At 41.3% G+C, this 23,136-nt stretch overlaps 1 protein-coding gene across 1 annotated transcript in view; it reads left to right on the forward strand.

Moving 5' to 3' along the window:
- LOC133346154 (uncharacterized) overlaps positions 1 to 13,127 on the forward strand; it is a 29,909-nt gene extending 16,782 nt beyond the window's left edge. Inside the window, exons 4-12 of the mRNA XM_061557606.1 lie at positions 1,378 to 1,424; positions 1,833 to 2,196; positions 2,850 to 4,946; positions 5,727 to 5,862; positions 6,709 to 6,767; positions 7,273 to 7,388; positions 7,642 to 7,744; positions 9,524 to 10,851; positions 11,243 to 13,127. Coding sequence (XP_061413590.1) covers positions 1,378 to 1,424; positions 1,833 to 2,196; positions 2,850 to 4,946; positions 5,727 to 5,862; positions 6,709 to 6,767; positions 7,273 to 7,388; positions 7,642 to 7,744; positions 9,524 to 10,851; positions 11,243 to 11,695 — 4,703 coding nt within the window. The 3' untranslated portion in view covers positions 11,696 to 13,127. The remainder of the gene's footprint in view (positions 1 to 1,377; positions 1,425 to 1,832; positions 2,197 to 2,849; positions 4,947 to 5,726; positions 5,863 to 6,708; positions 6,768 to 7,272; positions 7,389 to 7,641; positions 7,745 to 9,523; positions 10,852 to 11,242) is intronic.
- Positions 13,128 to 23,136: the final 10,009 nt, after the last annotated feature.

Here is a 23,136-nt window from a genome sequence, read left to right on the forward strand (position 1 = left end):
GTTAAATTCCACTGGGTAAAATTTTTGCCACTAGATGTTTCTGCATATGTTCCAAATATTACGTTGCTTAAAGGAAGCAGTGGTTACAAATATTACGTTGCTTAAAGTAAGTGTTACGTATGAAAACGGATACAACTGAAAGGAGAGTGACGTCTTTGTATTCGTTTTATGATTTAGTATTTTGCTGAACTTTAACTTCAGTCAATACTCATCGTAAAAATGTCAGCGATTGAGAGCATCTTGCCTCCATCCATCATTGCTTCATAGAGTTGAACACAAATGTCACAAATGAACATTTCCTTTATCTATACAGCGCTGTATTACAGTATACATTTGTATATATTTATGCTTCTACCAGCTGTTTTTCCTAAACTGGGTGCCACGGTGGTAAGATGTTAACTCCCTCTCCTGGTATACAGGAGGTTATGGGTTCGATCCCGACCCTATATATTTAGAGTTTGTATGTTCTCCCCGTGGTCACGTGGATTTTTCTCTGAGACTTCCGGTTTTTCACTCCACATTTAGAAACATGCGTTTAGGGTATTTGGCTGCTATAAATTTCATTTGTGGCCAGGTCGCTTCTGAAAAAGAGCTATAGCTCAGTGGGCCTTGCCTGGTAAAATAAAAATTGTTTAGTTTTAACTCACCCTCAGTGCATTACCCTGCGATATCTGTACTGTGGAGCCTCTACATTTATAAAACCAAAGTGTTTTTGTCTAAACATATGGGTCTCATCTGTTTATGGGATGGGCATTCACGTGGGGGTGAGTGTGAGACCACTGGTTCAGGAATTATTGTTAGTTTTTGGTGTTATCTTGTATTTTGTCCATGTCCACATGGTCAGCATGACTTTTGCTTTTCAAAATTTTACTCTACGCAACAGTTCAAAAGTTAATATTGCAGTACTGCACAAAGAATGCAAACTGACATTTTACTAGAATATAATAACAGTGTAAGATCAGTAGAGAACTGTCCAAGCACTGCCATGTATCACATCACAATGTGCTGTGGTTGCAAAATTAAAGGGGTAAATATTTAATTGAATGATCAATTAATGTCCTATTTATGTCAAAACTGCACTGCTCAAGTACACATGGTAAGAGCCTATTACTGACATGGTATTGGGAGACCTTTTTCCATTTGGTAGATTGAGAATGGTTGGAGTAAATATATATTTTATTATATATGCATGTTTGTGCTGATTTAAGGACAATTTACTGTTGATGAAGTGATTCTGTGACTGAGTGTGACTGACTAGTATATCTATTTACAACTCCAGAATTTCAGTTTCAGAGTAGCAGAAATGTAACTTGTTACGTTGTAGATTACATCGATTCCAAAAACTCTTGGTCACTGTATATTTATTTTCTGCAACAGGAAATGTTTCAGGAATTCTGGGTGCCTGGAATATGACAAAAAAGAAGGTATTTATATCCTATAATAACATCCTTGACCCATGTCACCTATTAATCATGTAATAACGTAACATGTTGATACAGTATGTTGGTGTCGCATACCTGTCAACCCATTATCAGTGCCCTACCTTATAACAGACCAATTCAGGCCTTATTGCTCACCCCGTGCCCTTATAAATCTCAACGTTCATCCTACAATGTCCCATCACAAGGGAGAAACACAAAAAATAGACAAAAACATGTTTTTCCCGTATTGATTCAGCTGTACGCCGTATGGACCTGAAAACTCTATTTCCCTGTACAAGAATACGGGGACACCTTATGGGTTGACAGGTATGGTGTTGTACCCGCGTACACTTAATATTGCTGACTCTGAATGCAGTGAAAGTACAGTGCTCGCTCACTTTGTTTTTGTAGACTCCAAAAAAGAAAAAAATCAAAGCTCAAGACGACATTGAGGTGCAGAATCCTGAAAGGGCTGAGGAAAAAGTGCCGTCTCGTGCTTCTGCCACGGAGCCTGAGGCATGTGCAACCGAGGCAGCCAGCGAAACTTGCTCGGGTGTTAGCGAACACAGCAGCGTTCTTGACTGTGACGGCGCCTTGAAAGACGGGTTTCTGCAAGACGCGTCGCTTTCAAGTGAAAGGAGGAGTGGAACAAATGTCGATTCTAGACATTCGTCCTTTTGCTCGGAAAGAAGCCACGTGGAGAGTGGTTTCCTGGAGAATGGTTCTGATCAGCAGCCAGCGAGCCAACCATTCAACTCTGAACCTCTCTCTCCAGGTGAATAATGCTAATAATGCTCTTATTTTTTTAAATGTATTTGGGAGTTGATCCGCAATTGGTATTCATTCTTGTTGAGTTTGAAGAGGCCAGTGCACGGCTTCAGGAGTAGCCTGTTGAATATTTGAACTGCTGTCAGCGAATTATCAAAGTGGCCAGTGTCGTTCTATGCAATCCATTATAACACATTCCTGCGGAGGGAGCTGGTAGGAACGTTGGGTTGCTCGGTCAATAGCCAGGGTCAATGGCGGCGTGGTATATTCCGCAAATATGCCCGACTGTGAGGGCGGGCACAAGCCGGCGTGAGTAGGTTAAACGTTGAGTTTTATAAGGGCACCACGGGGTGACCAGCCCCTCCCCACCCAGCCCCTCCCCACCCTCCCCACCCAGCCCCTCCCCACCCTCCCCACCCAGCCCCTCCCCACCCTCCCCACCCTCCCCTCTCCACCCAGCCCCACCCCTCCCATTTTTGGATGCACGACGGACGGACACTATAATCCCCTGTGGGCTGGTGTAACCAGGAGGTTCCTACCAGTATTATTCAATGTAGACTCACTGGTGAGGTGAAACATGCTTCATGAAAATATCTTAAAAGCATTATTTCACACGGTGAACTTCGATGATAATTGACTTAAATTGCTTTGCTTTTGCAGGTGCGAAGAAAATTCATTTTCAGGAGCAAGTTTATTATGGTTTACCGCAGGAATGTTCCAAAAGTCCCACGGGCCGACCTGAAAATGCTTTTGACATTAGTAACAGTCGTGGAGTAGTGTCAACGCATCGTTTAATGTGTTCATCCACTTCTTCAGACAGCCTGTCTGGTGCCTCTCCACAGCGTGGGACTGCGAATCGCCAAACTGAAATAAGTTTTACACATCATGATGACAGGGAAACTACTTGCTTGTCTTTTAACAGCAACTTAAGTGCAATAAGCAAGCATAGTAGCAGCAAAGTACCAATTGACAAGTGTAGTAACTCTGATGCAACAAAGAAGACCAGCAATTTAGTCGAGAATCATCATAACTGTCACATCTCAGGGCCTGAGTCTAACATTGGCGGTATACCACCAGTTGCCAATGTGGGATCACAAGGGCAGCAAAAAAGAAATTCAGCTCATAAAGAGCAAATAGATATCCAAGTGGGTGTAGGCAACACAGGAACCATCACGTCCCTAGCAGCAGATACCAGTGGCGGAGTTCTAAAAACCACAGTTAATCTTGACAAACATTCCGCTGCTCCAAGTGCATGCAGGGAGCAGCCTGGCAGTATTGGCACAACCATAACATGGGAGGACCAAACTAAAGGGAGAGACGGCAACCCAAATGCTATTTTGGGAAGGGGAATTGGTGTTGTCAGTGACACAGAGAGGAATGGTAACTCACCTGCCATGCCTTCCGCTTCATCAGTTGTCCTTGACAATACGCCTCACGTTGCCGGCACGGTCCACGTGTTTGGCCCGGCAGACATTTATAGCAGAAGGGAGAAGATGTTATTGAAGCGCAGCATTAGTTTGGGTACACAGAGTCAGGAGAATGGTAATGGAGCGGTTGGAACAAAAGTCCAGTTGGACAGGAGGAGAAGCAACCCAGCGAAGGTCGAACACAACTCGCAAGTATTTGACGTAAATTATGGCTTGGAGAAGAAAGCGACTGCTATGAGCCTTGGGGACATCGGTCTGAACTGCACAGAAACGCCGATCCAGAACAACAGAGACCCTGATAGTGCAGAACAGTCAGGTGCAGCTATAGCTGCAGATGCATCTGACCAGGGTAGAAGGGACAGTCAGACTGGTAGAAGGGATAGCCACTCTGTTAATGGAGATAGCCAGCCTGCTAGGGACAGTCAAAATATCAGAAGAGATAGCCAGCCTACTAAAAGTGACACTTCATCTCTCAGAAGAGACGGTCAAACTGCTATGCAGGAGAGCGAATCTGGTCATCAGGATAGCTGTCCTACTGACCGGAGGGACAGCCAGCCGAACAGAAGGAACAGTCAGTCTTCTAGAAGCGATAGCCAACCTTCCAGAAGAGACAGCCAGTCTGCTGATAAAGACAGCCAATCTGGGAGGCGAGACAGCCAGCCTATCAGAAGAGACAGCCAGTCTGCTGATAAAGACAGCCAATCTGCGAGGCGGGACAGCCAGCCTATCAGAAGGGACAGCAAGTCTGCTGATAAAGACAGCCAATCTGCGAGGCGGGACAGCCAGCCAATCAGAAGAGACAGCCAGTCTGCTGATAAAGACAGCCAATCTGCGAGGCGGGACAGCCAGCCTATCAGAAGGGACAGCCAGTCTGCTGATAAAGACAGCCAATCTGCGAGGCGAGACAGCCAGCCTATCAGAAGGGGCAGCCAGTCTGCTGATAAAGACAGCCAATCTGCGAGGCGGGACAGCCAGCCTATCAGAAGGGACAGCCAGTCTTCCAGACGGGACAGCTCAACTGCTAAACAGGATGGCCAAGGGGACAATGCGGAGAGCGACGTCTTCAGGAGAGACGACCAATCCGAGAGGAGGGACAGCAGCCAGTCTGACAGGAGAAACAGTGCAACTCAGAGGAAGGACAGCAACGCAGACAGAACGGACAGCAATACGGGAAGAAAAGGTAGTCTTCCTGGCCGAAAAAACAGCAACTCTGGGCGTAGGGACAGCGGTTCCAACAGCAGAAGAGACAGCAACCCAGATCAAAAGGATGGCAAAGGTGGGAGGAGAGACAGCGGCGGATCCAGCAGAAAAGAGAACCGCAGAAGGCCAGGTGCGTTGTTTGCTCTGCATTGTGAGAGTAGAATTGTACGGAATGAAAGGACGGTTTTCACAAAACACTTTGATGAAACTAAATTTACGGTTTTTAGCTGATGATAACAAACGCTTGAATGGAAGCTGTTATTTTGAAGATACAAAAAATTACAACAAGTTGCCGTTATCGTCGTTGTTGTGTATTTTACTCGGATTTAATGAAATATTCAAATTCCCAATCTATGGCCATGACATTATATTTTATTATCACGTAGAGATAACACTATGTAATGTTTGCATTCGGATATCGTTCCACACTGTTCAAGCGCAGACATCTCTAAAATACACATCTCAAATTCCCATGCTTTGTCCCAAACTGTTTCCTCGATTAAAATGCCCATTTCCGATGAAAGGCATTGCCAGTGCAACCACATATCAGGTTTCTCGTTGATTGTTGTAGTGTTCTTTTACCAAATGTATAATTTAAATATTTCGCTTGTATTTAAATGTGTTATTATGAATGATTCGTTTGTTTAATACCAAGGACTTTAGAAAAGTTTAAGCACTGTTTGGAAAATATTGTACATTTGGTGTTCATTATTGAAAATGTGTGATTGGCACAATTTACTGTCTGTTGCTTCTTCAATGAATAATAGCACTTCTAATATTTCTGCAATATTAAATAAGCATTTGCATACTGTAGTACACAAGGCATATCCTGCACATAATCACGGAACGCAGAAGGCTTCTTTCACGTGACGGTCAACTAATTAATGAATCTATATCATTGTCATTATAGGTGGGAACGTAGAAAAATCAGTCAAGGATCTTCAAAGATGTGTGGTATCATTAAACAGATACCAAACATTACTCAAGGAAGAAGCAGAAGGTTCCACCAAAAATTTAAAGGCAGCATTTTCTGAAATGACTGATTGGTAAGTTAACTTGTGCAGCGTGGGTTTGAAAGGACTTCTGACTGTTAAGAGAGATGAGTAAAGAAACACGCTTCTCATCATCAGTCTGTTCTTATTCTTAGTTCTCTTGCGCATTTCAATAACTGGTGAATGCCTCGCCACACGATATCATGGGGGTTGTGTGCCAATACTTCACCACGCTGGTCAGTTCAGGTCTGGGGCCTCAGAACTGGTTTATCAATCACTCGTCACTGATGTTAGCCAGGTCACGTGTGGTGGGACAAATTGTGATTACTCCCACCTCTTCCAAGACGTTTGGCAAGCGTGGAAGAATAGGCCCACATGTATGTATTGCATGTATGTTGAACTTCTCTCGCACCGTACATAGCCAAACGTGCTAATCAGAAGTGTGGGGGAAGGACAACAAACTAAACACGAAAAGAAGTTATAAAGAAATTCGTTTTCAATCTATATTTAAGAGTGCATACCTCCAGTGGCTTCCTAATATCGGAAGGAAGAGCGTTCCAGACAGCTGCAGAAGCGCATCTGAAAGCACGAGATGCAGTGACCATCTTGATTCGATGGTGAGCCAAAAGCCGATGTGAGGATGGTTTATGCTCCTTGACGCTATCAGCAAAATATTGTGGTTCAAATACTATTTAGAGGGGCTTTCTAGAGATCCCACTAGTAGAGACCCTTCTTCCAGAAATGGTCTAAGCAAACAAATGCAGAAAACTCTAAATGTAATTGGCCAAACATCCAGATGTACCACCCCACTGAAAGAGTTGGCTCAGTGGGTGTATTGCTCTATTAAAAGGAAATGCTGTGCAACTATTAAGACGTATTACTTGTGTTTCTGACTTGAAGGCTCATGGACCGGGAGGTGAGCATCTTCACAGAGCTTGATCAAGTTAAGCACGAAGCAAGTAAGTTCTGCAGCATGCATTTGCATCAAGGACACTAACTAAATGCCGGTTATATATAAATTACTGAGCAGAAGAGAACGTTTTAAAATGTATATATATGCTTTTTCAAGATAAATTGCCTGCATAAACAGCCAATGTAATTACCAACATCATCGTTGACACTGGCAATAAAAACATCTATAATATGCTAATAGTTGGGGTAGTATTTGTTTAAAGCAGAAGGTGGGCAGGCAAAATATTGAGTAGCGTGCTCTTAATGGCTTCAAATACAGAGCCAGTGACGAATTAAGGTACTAAATGGCTCGATAAAATAACTTTTAAACATAGTTTTTAAATATTATGTAATACAAATACATTTTGAAATATGACCTATTTATTTTCAATATTTCTTGGGCCAACTAAATTTGTTTAATTTAGCTTCAAACGTGGCCTGATTTATCTCTTGGGTGTGTTTTTTGACACGTTTGTCATGGGTACCCATTTATCTCTGTAATGTCCTTTTCAGTGAGCATCCTGAATGCAAGGCAAAGGAAAGCAACTGAGCTGAAAAAGCTATGTGACAAGAACAATGCGGCCCAGATGTCTGATGCATATCTCACAGATCTGAGGGCTGAGATCAAGGTAAAGCAATTAACTTCAAGGCAATATGGGATGGGGCATGGTGTTTTTAATAAACCGCCTGTATTATATATGAACTGTGCAGCTAATAAGAATACTTACAGCAGTGATAATGCTGATGTGTTTTCGTTAGCCTTGAAATTTCCTCCATTTTGAGATCTTCATCCAGCAGTAGATTGACAAAGGGGCGGTACGTGTGTGTTTTTCCATTGCATCACTGCACAAGGAATATACTATTACTGTTTGTGTTTTTCAGAAATTTGTAAGTGAGCGTAAATATGATGAGGAGCTTGGCAAGACGGCACACTTCATGTGGGACAGACAAGCCGTCAAGAAAATGATTGACACCTTTGGAAACAGTAAGTACTACATTTCATAAAACTACTGCTACTACTGTATAGGTCAGAGGTCGGCAACCTACGGCTCCGGAGCCGCATGCGGCTCTTTACGGGCTGCTTCTTGACGATATGTACGTATGTACAGTATGTACATAGATGCATTGCGGCTCTTGAAATACTGAATTTTGTACCGAATTAGAAAGAAATGGCTCTTCTTGTTATTTTGGTTGCCGACCCCTGGTATAGGTTTTCACAGTCATGCTGCATAGCTCTCCGATGTGTTATTTGCGTCGTTTACTGCATGTTGCTTGGCACGATATAATAAGTTCAGTCCTTTGGCAACTGAATTCAGTTCTTGAAGAAGTTCCCAGCAAGTGGAGCGAACCCATCGGGCCTCATGGATGTGGAGCTAAACGTCATACAGCAGGGGTCGGGAACCTTTTTGACTGGGAGAGCCATAAAAGCCAAATATTTCTAAATATATTTCATTGACAGCCATATAGTATTTTTAACGTATAATAAATTAAATATGTCTTACTTTTAATGCGACTTCTGGTCACGGGACCCGTGACCCGTGAAATTTTATCTTCAAAACTAATTTCTGTTTACTTTAAAATGACACAGTATTATTAAGCAATATCACAAGTATTTTAAAATCAGTTCCAAACTGATTTTATTTATTATTATTATTATTATTTTTTTCAACTCAAAATTGTCTGGGAGCCATATGCCGTCACCAGAAGAGCCATATATGGCTCGCGAGCCATAGGTTCCCGACCGCTGTCATACAGTAATCGCGTCGAACAACAAGCAGTCCAACCATAAAACACGTCATAAGACTCAACGCCAAGTTGGGTGTGGCTGCGTATTTTTTTGAGTTGTTCATTTGTGGTACCGTACAGTGCAATTCAGAAACCCAGCACATTTAGTTTTACCAGGGGTGTGGCGAGGTTACGATTCAACGCATTTTTTTACGCGCTTTTATTTAACTTGCCCTGTTGTCTGTTTATATTCTTTCAAATCTTTGACGCCTAATATCTTCGGATCTACGAAACCTAACGAGATAAAAAATGAGTACACTTGCTCGTCGTCTCGCGTGACAATTCAAGATTTAATTTAAAGGAACCTGTCCAAGTCCCGCCGATCATGGGCAGCTGTGTTTTTTACTAAATTTGTATTCCACTATTGCAAATATATTAGAATTATCCAGACAATAATGAACTATTATTGCCTGGATTGAAATCTTAGAATGAATATGCACATGTAAAAATTATGTTTACAAGATTAAAATTAAATAAATAAAAATATGTAAAAAACATGTGTTTCAATGCACACACTTTTATTTGCACTCAAAAATATAAAATACATTCTTTTCACCCCAGAATTTATGAAATTTTATGAGCTGAATAAAATTGGTGGCTTGCATTGAAAAATATTTTTTTCCCAAAATCTTTGAACATGAAATCACCAACGAAAAGCTGCATACATTGAACAGGTCCCGATCTTTAATAAGGGTTTCTGTTGCTAATGGCGTCTGGTAAACTAGCAGCATTTGCTCAACCAGCCTGATTTTACTGATGAAGTTGAACAGGGTCCAGAGTTTGCCTGCTTATTCAAATGCTGCTGGACAATAATTTCCCTGAAAGCCAATAGGCCTATAGAATAAAAAAAATTATCATTTATATCTGTAGCAACAGAACGGCATTCTGTTTACGATACATAGTGGCTGTAATGTTGCAAAAAAAACTACGTACGTCTTTATTTTCGGAAAATTTGATTGAATATTTCTCTGTTTGCCAGTCACCCATCCAAAGTTTGGACACGCGACGCCTGTCTCCTTACCAGTGGATACCCTGCTCGAGGCCAGCACTGTCCACCAATCTTCATGCACTACCCCATCCCAAAGCCATCCCCTTTCAGCTCAAACTGCTACTCAGGTGGCGACGCTAACTCACAATAGTCCCCATCCAGTTCAACAAAGTCCTTCAGCTGCTGCCCAGTGCAGTCCTCCTACTGCTCCTCCTGTTCAACTCGGTCCTGTCTCCATCACGCAAGGCAACCCCGTGGCTGCTTGTCAAGGAATTCCTGTTGCCAATTCTCAAGTCACGTTGGGGCCGATTAAAAAAATCTCTGAAGCTAATTCTGAACAAAGTAACGTAGCTGCTACTCAACACAGGCCTGTACCTGTTAATCAAAGCTCTCTGAGCAATGCACAACAAAGTAGTGTAGCTACGACTCCATACAGGTCTGCACCGGTTAATCAAAGCTCTGTGGCCTATGCTCAACAAAGTAATGTAGCTACGACTCCATACAGGTCTGCACCGGTTAATCAAAGCTCTGTGGCCTATGCTCAACAAAGTAACGCAGCTGCTACTGAACACAAGTCTGCAGGTATTGATCAACCCAAGTCTGCACTTGTTCAAGAAAGCCTAATGGCCACTACTCCACACAGAACTACACCATCTACTCCACACAGCACTACATCTACTACTCCATACAGCACTACATCTACTACTCCACACAGTACTACACCTACTACTCAACACAGCGTGACAGCTGCTACTGAACTCAGTGCTACAGCTACTATTCAGCGCAACACTCAAGTTGCTATGCAACACTGCACTGCAGCTGCTGCTCAGCACAGCACAACAGCTACTACTCAACAGAGCCTTGTAACAAACAAACACAACACGGAGCATGCAAAACAGCAGATGTCGATCACAATGGCTGGTGAAAAAAGCAAGCTTGTTGGTGCCACACAGAAATGCTGCATAACTCCTGCTCACAGTAAGTCCATGACCGTGGCATCGGTTGAAAAGGATGCACCACAAATGAGCGTTGCAGCACCTGTCGAGAACAAAACTCTTCTTGCAACGCCTTCTGAAAGCAGTCTCGCCATTACTCCTGCGAGAAGCTCTATTGCTGTTGGGAGCAGTCCAACAACTGCTAATGTCAGTCCTGCGACGACTGGGCACAAAAGTTCCGTGACTGTTGCCCAGGCGGGCTCTCAGACTATAATTTCAGCTCAGAATGGTCCACTTGCTGGTACGCAGAAGTGCTCGCACAGCGGGAGTGCGACGTCGAATGCATCCCAGGCTGCCACGATGGTCTACACTACCCCAGCAAAGGTACAAGCCCTCTTGCAAGATAAACACTTTTACATTTAAAAAAAATGCGTTCATGCGAGTTTTGTCATCCGTTATCTCCATTTAATATTCTAGGGCTGTATGGTGGGTGGCCAACAGAGGACAGATGCACCAACATCCATTGATCTGTACTTTCTGTGTGCTCCCCCCTGTTTATGCATCCCACCCGTCACTAACTTGCGCTATCCAGTGTGGTGAAGTATGGTTAAATAACCATTAAACAGTGTAGGAATGCCTTCAGCAGGAGATTGTCAAAATGGCTGTACATATACATGTGTTCATTTATGTTAAGAACATTTGTAATGTTTGTGAAAATTACTTATCCTTGACTTTGTCATTCCACTCCCTCGTGTGTTGTGGCTGCATTCTGCAGGTGAGCCTGGCTGCGGTTGGTGTGGCTCGACTCACGCATCGCACTGGACCCATACTCGGCTACAGATCTGGCTCGGCCACCAGGGAGGGCATGATGAGCCATCAGCACAATGGAATGCCAATGCTAGCCAAGAAATCTCCAGTCTCCAAAACTGCACCCTTCAGTGTTCCAATCACAACACTCATGGCCAGTCCACCTTGTGTTTCTCAATCCACAACCTGCACCATTGCCCATCCTTCCAGTTCCAGTGAAGCCAACAATAAGCCTCGTAGAACTGGACCCATCAAGCCCAAAAAGCCAAGTTTGGATGATACGGCGACAGTGCCTTCTGGCCAGGCATTGCAGAGTCCTGAGAAAAGTGCTTCTACGGAGAAAGATTGTCTTCTGCCCGTGACAGCTCTGCCACAGCGAGAAAGTAGACGATCAAGAGACACTCCGAAGTCGCCTGTTTAAAGGCCCATCATTGTCTTGCCCTGGTGTGTGGGCTGCATGCACAGGGACATGCCTGAGTGTCTTGCTGTGAGCTGATTGGAAGCCTAAATGTAGCCTTTTCATGAAGCAATCTGCGAACACTTTTCCGCCTGTTTTGGGCTAGGGCATTTTATTTAGAGATCATAAAAAATCATGAACATATTTTACAGTTTTTTTGGGAGCGACTGATTTAAAATCAATCGCCTATTTAAGATAATGCTTGAGGCACTTCACATAAACTGCATAAATTATTATGCGTCTCACCATTGTTAATAAAAAATTATATTCAACAATGTGAAAGTATATGGGTCGTATGAAATTGTAATTTTAAATGTGTGATTTCATCTGCATTGTATTGTATCTAAAGACATGTTTACGAAATAAATAATATGTTAAATATATGTTAACTGCTGTACAAACATTGTTAACAATGTAACCATTGTACAGTATTGCCAAATTTGAAGATATATTATTGTGGTAGCCACGATTATAGACGTCTGTTTTCCAAAGATCCAGGGGTCGAGTAGAAACAATTAAAAGTCGTACTTTAACATTTTGTTCTGGAATGTGCCTTTGTACAAAGACGTGTATGCTGCATTTTAATGACCAATTGTAAAGATGATCACGTATTTGAAATGTTTTAAATTTGTACTCAAGGAAGGTGATATTCTGGTTCGATTAAAATAGTTTGTGATGATGTTTACTTTCACTATGATAACGAGGTGTTGAAATATGGGTAAATGAAACTGCTTCTGTGCGAACGCATTTGTATTGTGGGATTACGGTTGATCTATTTTTATTTTTTAAAAACCCTATTAAATCAGAGATGGAGAGTGTATGAAAAGGCTGTGTGAGGTGAGCTACCACGTGATCCTACACTCTACCTTGAGACGTCACTGAAGCGATAAGTTGCTGACTGTAACATTGTTAAGATCAAAATGATAGACACGTTTATTTGCCATTTAAAGACGAAAGTGCGTGTTTGAATTGCACAGTTTTTTTAATGGCTAAACATTTTGAGATGTTACAGGAAGTTAAATGTATGTGGTCAAATGATGAATTAAAGAAGTACACATCTAAAAGCACTGAATTCATGTTTGGCACCTCGACACCCGAGGCGTGCGTTAGCACTGCTACACAGTGCATCATTAAAACAACCCACGTGATCAGAGGCAGCTCTGTGCACTTGCATAACACTGTGCCGTCGGCACACGATGTTGCATTAAGAGGTACACGTCCCCATCTATGCACAACAAATTAATTCCCTTGAGGTGCTTTGCCGATGACCAAATCATCCTGAATGAGATCGATATTATCACATATCGTAAGCTAAGCAGTGATGAGCCCGGCTAGTGTTTGGATGGGAGACTGCCTCGGAATGCCAAGGCGTTTGAATAAAAATCTATACATTAAATGTGTAATGCTCAGTATTTGCTTGCTTTTGAAGACCTAGAATGGCGTGAGGAACCACAGGCAAGCGGGAAAGGCAGTCGGGTGGTGATCCAATTCCAAATTCTGCCACCAAGCTCTGCAATCCTCTACGTATTAAGGTGTTATTTGTTAATTGAGTGTTTCTATGTTTTCGGAAGAAACCAGAGTACCCGGAGAAAACTCATGTATGCGAGGGGGCAACACTATCCCATACAGCTGGAGATTAGTCCACACTCGCTGTACTGTCATCTGGCAAGGCAGGGAGGGTAGGGCAAACCTCAATGCTCATGGGAAGGAAATTTCACAGCAGTTGTACGATCCGCCAACCCTTGCTTCCAGTGCTGAATTACAGGCGTGTGTCCCCACTAGCTCGCGGTGTTGGATGCAAGGTGGCCAGAAGATGGATATGCAGCAAAGTTTATTCTTTAATACATTTGTGATGAGCTTTGAGTATTACCCTCTTGCATGCGTGGTTTTTTTTTTCTATAGTTACTGCGATTTCATCTCACAAGTTAAATGCTCACACTCGAGATTGGCTAAATGCGGTATCTCAATGCAAGGACCTCTTGAATACTAGTCTTGAGATTTCGCGATGCTTTCCTGGGTAATTAAAGAGGTTTGTTATTGGTCAAAGACGCGCGCCTAATCATTGGAGACTTGCAATTGCAACACGGCCTAGGGATAGTCTTCATGGGGCATCCAATAGCACAGCAGTAACAAGGCTAAGATAATTATTTATGCAATGTGGTGGTCAAATTACATGGCCATGTATGCATGCTGGAAACTGCCTTCCTGATGACTGTGTGAACACTTTGGTGTAGTTCATTAAATTTATTTCCAGCTTGCAGACGTGTTGTAATGGGGTTTCTTATACACAGATATTGATTTCATTGCCTGAATGGAGATGCTAGTGGGGGACTCCACAGTGGAAATGCAAGCCCTCTCTAAATACATGCGCCCGAAGGCATTGATGAATTGACTGTACTGATTAATCCGAATTATGATAAAACTGGTCTCTCGTTCTGTCTTAAAACTTTCGTGACTACAGGAATTCATATTCTTGGTTCTTTCGGTAAAGTCACGTAGATAGAAAATAAAATAAAAGGTTAAAAATATCAATTAAAAATTATAAATTTAAAATAATACAAGCAAAAAACCCACGACGTTTCGATCGCAACACAAGCGGTCTTCATCAGGCGGAGAGTCTATCTTGCCGAATGTAGTTTATCACTCGTGCACGGGGCTGATGCTACCGTCAGTCCCTTGGGGGGGGGGGTCCGTCAGGTTTAGTGGGTGGCTCTTGATTTTGTGGATCCGCAGATCTCTGAGGGCACGCCGCGGTCCAGGATGGAAGTGGAATCCGCGGTGCCGGGGTTGGTTTCCTTCCCCTGTCCTCTTTGGCGACGATCCGGCACCTCGGCATCGAGACGTTGGGTCTCGACGTGAGGCCGCGGGCCCGGTGGATGCAGCGGCGTCATCTGAGGCGGTCTGCAGCCTGCTGCTACTGCCAGTCTTGAAAGCTGACGCTAGATGTGGATCTAATTTAACACGGGGGGGGGGGGGTGAAGGGACTGCACCTTTCGGCGCTTGAATCCTCACCAAAGCAGTGTTTATAACCGTGCAGCTGTCTCTTGCCAATTCGATGGCCTCCTCTTTGAAAATGAGTATATGACCTTTGTTAAAAGGCACTGACTGATTCACCAAAGTGTGCAACTGTTGGTGACGCAATGTAATTACAGAGCATTTCAATGACTTTGGACATTCATTTCAGGCACTTTAAAGATGTGGGTAATAATTTATATAATCATGAAGTGCCTTTTTACTTCGGCACATATCAACAAATTATATAAATAATGTGTCTACCTTTTCTTGATAAGAGAGAACTATTCATAAAAAACCGTGGTGTAGGACATACTCAAACTGATTATTTCATTCAGTTTCCTGTATGTGTCACACTATTAACCGATTACATAAATAAGCCATACATAAAAAAAAAAACTATAATTGCCTTCAAAATTGCACCCAGTATGATGATTTTGACATTTTGACTGAGATATTTTATTTTGGAACTGCCCTATAGAATATTCAAAAGTACAAAAACAAATACTGCACAGTTGTACCCGTGATGGTCAATGTTTAAAAAAAGGTACCGTGTACAATTTTATAATCATTTGGTCATAATATTGGGAAAACTATATTCCCGAAAAAATAATAGAAATGCCTTCACTTCTGAAACATCTAATTGTAATGTGCAAGTCCTTATATGTATCATTTTTCAAATGTTTAGTTTAATTTAAAGTTTATGGAGTTTTTTGCTTTACATTATTCAAGGTTTTGGTTAACGGAACTGTAAAGAGAAAGTCCTAACTATGCACATATATGACAAATAATAATAGGTTTTACCCTTTTTGACAATACAACAAGTGTTAAGATGCTCAAACACCAAATAGATACATTTTGTAAGGAATCAAGTCTGCATTAACCACACGTACTTGTGGTGAACATGGAAATAAAACACGCTCTAATAATAAATGGCATTGTCTTTGAAACTGATTGGCCTACACCAGAGACAGCCTTCTTTATGGCCTAGTCTCACGAGTGTCAGACCTGAGAATGACAAAAGGCGAACAGTACAAAGACAATGTCACTATTAGATCATTTATAGCTCGGTGTGAGCCGCTATATCGTGGGACCATTTTTGCCAGTATCAAAGTATGAAAAATAAGAATAAGTTTTACCCTTTATGGAAATGTTTTGTTTGCATGTTCACCACAAGTACGTGTGGTTACTGCAGACTTCATTCCCTGCAAAAGGTATCTAATTGGTGTTTGAACATTTTAACAGCTGTTTTATTGCCAGAAAGGGTAAACCCTATTATTATTGTTCATACTTTGATACTGGCAAAAAGGTACCATTTTATGCAAATATGTATGTGTCCATCTGCATTTAAGAGGGAAGTTTTCGTGACTGCAAGGGTCCATACTCTTTGTTTTTTTCGGTAAAGTCACGTAAGTAAAAAAGAAAATAAATTAAATTACGACGTTTCGGAGGCAACACAAGCTTCCGTCTTCAGGTGGAACCGTCAAGTTATACAGTAATTTTGCTATGACGGTTCCACCTGAAGACTGAAGCTTGTGTTGCCTCCGAAACGTCGTGATTTAATTTATTTTCTTTTTTACCTTACGTGACTTTACCGAAAAAACCAAAGAGTATTTTCGTTCTAATTAGGCAAATCATATCGATCAAATAACAGAGCTTTCTTAGCTGTCTATAAAAGCCTAAACACTTGGATATCCAGTGCAGTAAGAGCCTGATATTATCTGACAAGAAACATAATTAACAGAAAAAACTGAATAAATTATACGAATATAATTTACTTTACAATTTTGATGGGAAGGATCCAGCACTGTGCAACTGTCAATTCCACATTGAAACAGAATACGTGCACTACAGCGTCATGCTTGACTCTCAATGCCACAGAATAAACAGCAGATGGTGCAGTAATGCTGCAAAGTCCAGAGAGCATACCTGTTTTTCATTTCACGCAATACCCTGGTTACATCAAGTTTCAGATGTTACTACTCTAAGAGGCAATATTCAAGTAATATGTAGATTTAGCTTGGGTATTTCAGATATGCACTAAAGTGCACACATAACGTGCAATTCTGCCTCTCAACCAAAGCTGTAATGGAAACGATGGCGATGATGCAAATCGATGTGTAAAATATCCTATCATCTGTCGGTGGATTCCTATTATCGGCACGGGTTTTTTTTTCTTCAGGATAACAGGAGTGACAACAATGTCATTCTATTCGCACGTCGTCTTCATCGTCACGAGAGGTTGATGATTGGCAACTCGCAAATGGAATTCATTCGTGAAACATATGGAACCGTAGCCCATAGAAAAGATATAATCTCAAAATTCGTGGAAGGCTTTTATGCAGATCTCGATATTAAAACAAATGTCATGTTTATCCGCGATTAAGTCACCTGGAAGTGGTCTAAAAAGAATTACATTTAACCTATTTTAAGATGTTTAGTGAATAATCCGGACACGGCCTATCATCTGCATATAACACACATAAGAGGAGTCATCTAGAAATTGACAAATGTATTTGATCCTATTCGCATATATCCACAGGTGACAGGGAGGTGATCTTGCTCTAGCACTGCTATCTACATTTTTTGCCAATTAATTATTCAGAAGTGGTGGAAAATTCATCCTATTCGAGTCAGTTCATGCATACATCACTTGGAAATTGTCTCCTGGAACTGTTCAATTGATTCTATTAGCTTTATTTTGTGTTTAAAAGGAATCCTCCAGAAGTGGCAGAACATTAATCCGATCTACTATCTTCTCATTGACCAGAGTGTGAGAGGGCCCCAAAAGTGGTCTACCCTATTTTTTTCGATGAAAGGCGTGACTCCGAAAAGTGGTGGCATTTATCCACGTGTTTCTGCAGATATACGCTATTGAGTAAATTTTGTCGGCAAACGTTTGCTGTTGATCTACATGAGAGACATTTACACTGGACTAAGCTAATGTTCATTTGGTCATCTTGGCATTACTTTCACTCGTTTATAATTTCTCCAATGCCTATCATATGACCTTAATCTCATTGTTTTCTCTCCTCCCCATCACCCATCCACTTTTCATATATATCTCTCTTCAGCCACCTTGATGTGACTTGTGATAAGTCGTAGACCACATGTCTACGTCTTCAATCGGCAGCTCATGTGCAGGTGACTTCATTCCTTGACAGTACTCAAAGCAGACAGGACAGACATATTTATCTCCTTAGAGTAGGTGGGGTAACATGTTTAAGTAGCCCATTGTACAAAACTTGGATGCACAAACCTAACAGTTGTATCTTGATTTGAAGCTTTCGTTTCGTGACTGCAGGAATCCATACTCTTTGGTTCTTTCGGTAAAGTCACGTAGGTAGAAAAATAATAGATCATGACGTTTCGATCGCAACACAAGCAATCGTCATCAGGTGGGAAAACCACAGCAAGTTAAAACTGCTCACTTCAGCAGTTTCACTTCAGCAGTTTTTTCTTGTTGTGGTTTTCCCACCTGATGACGATTGTTTGTGTTGCGATCGAAACGTCGTGATCGATCATTTCTCTACCTACGTGACTTTACCGAAATAACCAAAGAGTACAAACAGTTGTACTTACATGATAATTGGAGCACTCCCCAAGCGTAGGTTAAATATTTCCACAACAAAAGCCAAGGCGTGAGTGATGAACGTTGGTGTCGAGAGAGAGGTAAATCACTGCCACATACATACCGACGGTGGTTGGATTAAGCGAGGCATTGACCACGCCGGCTCTTCATCTTGCCACCTGTTATGGCTTTCCCAGGATCACTCTTTTTTTTAAGGCGGATGTCCTGGGAAGTCTGGCTACTTTTCCCAGAGAGAATGCATTTACATGTGGTTCCACACCCCGCTTCTGGTATCTTGAGATAATATAGTTTTTTTTCCTCGTGATACGTCTCAGATTGTTTTTGTACCTCGGAGGTGGTGACCCTCCTCGCCACTACGGACATGAGTCGCCGTGGCACGAGGGCCCTGGCGCACCCACACCCCGCGCGTGTGTAGCCGCAGTCTGTCGAGCGATGCGAGATGTCGTGACTCGTGCCAGCTCTAGTAATCGATCAAAAAAAACGAAACAAGGTTTCAGTGTCTCTACTGTTGCAAGATAGAGAGAGAGAGAGCCCCATATTGAACGAGGAGGAAAAAATAATAATGAGGTTTAGAAACAGCTATTTAGCACCGACGAGAATGGATATAATCACAAATAAATTACAATTTCGATGCCAAAAAACACGTGTGAAGCCTACACCAGAAACAAGGGGGGGGGGGGGAATTACATACAAGTAGCAATTGCTGTACTGTAGTACCATTGAAAATGACAACAAATGTTATTCAGAGAGTGATTACACCCGTATGTTGTTTTGTATGTGTTTGGGTATGACGAAGAGGAGTTTATCTCAACTAATTATATACGTATAGAATCAAAAATATATATTTGTAATGTATAAGCCATACATGAGCTTACGATATAACATTTAAACATTAGCCCTGATCTATCCATGATGAAGATCTCCAAAAACGCAGTTTTTTATACTCTTATGATGAGCTAATTAATGTTAATGGATTGATTTCCTCGCTCCACCATTGCATTATATCATCCAAGGAAACTGAACTCCATGAATGAATTGAATAATTGAGCAAATAATTTTGCAAAATGGAGCACGAAATAAATGCTGCGTGACCAAAACAAAAACAATACACGTTAAGTGTGTTAAACAAAATAAAACAATTTGGAGAGACTACAATAATGGAAAACAATAAGAATAGTATTCCTAGGGCAATTTAGGAAGACAGATTGGAAAAAAAATGATGACAAAAGGAAAGTCGTAATATTAAATATCCCTCATCAATCTCTTACAAGCTGAACACAAATACACTGAGTGGGTGAAAGCGTCGCAAATGAAGATAACTATGGGAAGAAGAAACATTGTGTTTGTATTATTTATACAAATGTGCAGGAAAAGTGCTGCAAGATGGACACACAGGCAATGTTCACTTTGCAACGTGACATCTGAGGCACTGCTGAAACGAAAACTATCTTCACGGAATACAGAGATTAGCCCTTGCACTGCTCTGTCTGCTGACGTGTTTTATTATTATTGCCAGCTCATCTTTCCGCTAAATGTGAATTTGCACTAATAGTCGCAAAATATCAAGAACATTACCAACATGCTCGCTTGCCACGGGGGACCTTTGTTTTCAACAATGTCTGATGTTAGCAGTGGGTGAGCGAGACGCAGAGCTTTTACTCCTGTCCTGTTGCCAAGACTGGCTCAAATTTTTTGGCGTCCACTACAACAACAACATTACAGCCAAAGAGACATTGAAAAATGGTGCCATCGATAATGGCCTGCACGGCTGAGAGCAGAATAACTCTTAATATGTTTACATTTATGTAGTTTATAACCCTTGAATCAGTGTGTCTAGACCTCACTTGATACATTCATGTAAGATGTGTAACTTGAAAATTGCCTTGGTTTAACAGTGCTAACACGATTAAAGTAAGAATGGTTTATTTCAGTCTATCATAGAGAATGGAATATTGACTGCATAATTGGAAAAAATAGCACACTTCTGACAATTTTTTTTTTTAGCAAAATGTATTTTGCACAATCATTTATTTTGCTTTGGCTTTTTATTGCAACTATTTGCTACCTATAAGAATAGGTTTTCCCATTTTTTCTGGCAACAAAACTGAAACCTTTTTACAAGGAATCATGTCTGCATTAACCACAATACTTGTGGTCAGAATACAAACAAAAACATACTCTGATAATATATGCATTGTCCTTGAAACTGACTGTTCGACACCAGAGACAGCTTTCTTTTCAGCCTCGTCTCAAATGGTGCATTCTGACCACAAGTGTTGTGGTTAATGCAGACATGATTCCTTGTAAAAAGGTTTCAGTTTTGTTGCAAAAAAAAAGGGGAAAACCTATTCTTATATTTTGGTACTGGCAAAGGAGGTCCCATGATGTAGATTCTCACCCCGAGCTCTCATTACTTTGACAGTGCATTGACTTTGAGCTGTACGCCTTTTGGCGTCCTCTGGTCTAACACCATTTGAGACGAGGTTCTAAAGAAAGCTGTCTCTGGTGTGGAGCAATCAGTTTCAAGGACAATGCATATATTATCAGAGTATGTTTTGTGTTTGCATTCTGACCACAAGTATTGTGCTTAACGCAGACATGATTCCTTTTTAAAATGTTTAAGTTTTGTTGCCAGAAAAAAGGGGAAAAACCTATTCTTATATTTTGGTACTGGCAAAAGAGGTCCCATGATATTTTCAACCTGTCAAATTTAAAATGCAACTGTCCTAATATATAATATGGTATTATTGCGCTGGCTCAAAATGTCTTCTGTGAATACTGCACTGTAAATGATGGCCGAATGGATTCTTACACTCACTCCTAACTGGCGGTAACTGCAGCAGGCACGGATGTTGTCCTTGACTCCTGTGACTGCACCCATTCATAGGTCAGCTGCTCTATGCGTTCACCTTATGTCAGAATTGAGTTCTACTTGGGTGTTCAGGTCAATTTAAATCCCAAACATTATGTTCAGATACTCGCACACCCCAAGATGTATTTTCTCAAAATTTTTGACTTTCATACCCTGGCAACGTAGATCTGTACTGTACTGGGTGGCTGGATTTACATTTATTGTAATTTTTTTTTATTTAAAAAATGTAAATGCCGTATTACAGCGTGCATGTACAGCCATTTTTTTTAATCCACTGCTGGGTGAGGACTTCCCTGCGCCGTCTGGGTCATCGAGGTTATTTGACCAACGTTCACTCTGTTTGTCAGTGCAGGTTAGTGATGCTAGGGAGCATAGACGTGGGAGCGTAGAAATAAGAGTCCCATAGATTTTCTGTCCTGTCCTCGGCTGCCAACCATGAAACGTTGCAGCCTATAATATTTGTTATGAATGGTGGTGACCCATCCGAACACTATCCAGACTCAGCCTGCTTAGCTTTAACGATATGGCAAATTACGAGTGATTGGGTCTGGGGTATTTCGACAGTTCTGTTTTTTTCCCCACACATTCTTACAAAGTAAAAAATTAGAATTGAGAAAACATCAATACGATGTTTTAAACTTTGATTAAATCAATGATTTACAAGCAGTGACTTAGCATACATGATATTGGTGCTGGGGAAAGGAAATAAATCAGGCTCCCTATCCAATTTCCCCCCTTTTCGTAGGTTGGCCCATGGGTCCTTTTGGCCTGTGGGCCTGCCGCAGTTACACAGCCTGGATACCTGACGGCTACACCACTGTTTCCAGGTTTAAAATCTGGAGTCTACAGGGATAAATGTCAGACGCTTAATTTCCTGACAAGCATCCTACACCATCTGTCTGCAAGTTAATATGACTTTCCTCGGAAACTGTCATTATTTATAATAGTTGCTTTGTATGTAGTGTTTCCAAAGTCATTTACACTCCGTGCCCGGAATAACATGACTTACTTCCATCCATATTCCATATTTATTGTTTAGTTCGGTCAAGTGGTAGTTTTATGCCAAAATTATTGCCCATTTAGTCTGCTTTAAGTCTGACGTCACTGGTGAGTTTTATTGGTCAGAATTTGATCAATATATTGGCACATTAATACTATCTTTGTAAATGTGATAATTTTGGCATAAAACTACCTTGTAGCATATCCCAGAAACAATATGCATTTCAAGTTACTTTGCGTTGTTGCGGATTGCAGATTTATACATGTAATTTTTGTTGAAAGAGTTTGGCATTTTGTTTACAATAATGGTGGCTGGGCAACATTTGAAGGCTGGTGGATATGTGCAGGTAGCGCCACTGCATTTGGGCACATTGTTTGGTCGGCAATTGAAACTAATCAGCGAGGCCTGTGCTTTGTCACTGGCACCTTGGCGTAACCGAGGAAACGCCCAATGTTGCCACGACAACTCCTCATGCTGAGACTTGAAATAAGACTCTTTCTGTGCCGCTGCGCACACTGCCAGGGATATTTATTCACTTGAGTGCCAAGTTTGCATAACTTATGTATGTACAGTTCATGTAAAACTTGGAGGAATTTTAAACTCGTGTGAATTTTAAGACAGTGTAAGCATAATGTATAATACTCGGTCATTTAAAGTATATTACTGTTGAACTTATTTTCATCGGCTTTATTTTTTTAACACTTTGGACTATCAATCAGCTTACAATTGCATGCATATTGATATTTTATATTGCGTTTATTTTGGTTTTATTTTGGACTTTAAAGATGTGTTGGCAGCGGTGCACAAGCACAATGAACAAAAAAACTCAACACACTTGTCAACAACACTGCTTTGAAATAAATAAATAAATATAAATTAGTGGTACCATTTTGTGAAAAGGTCCCTCTTCAAAGTACATAAACCTATAT

Source organism: Lethenteron reissneri, chromosome 23, assembly GCF_015708825.2.
Source record: "Lethenteron reissneri isolate LAM-NWPU_2019-01 chromosome 23, ASM1570882v1, whole genome shotgun sequence".
Lineage (NCBI taxonomy): Eukaryota > Metazoa > Chordata > Hyperoartia > Petromyzontiformes > Petromyzontidae > Lethenteron > Lethenteron reissneri.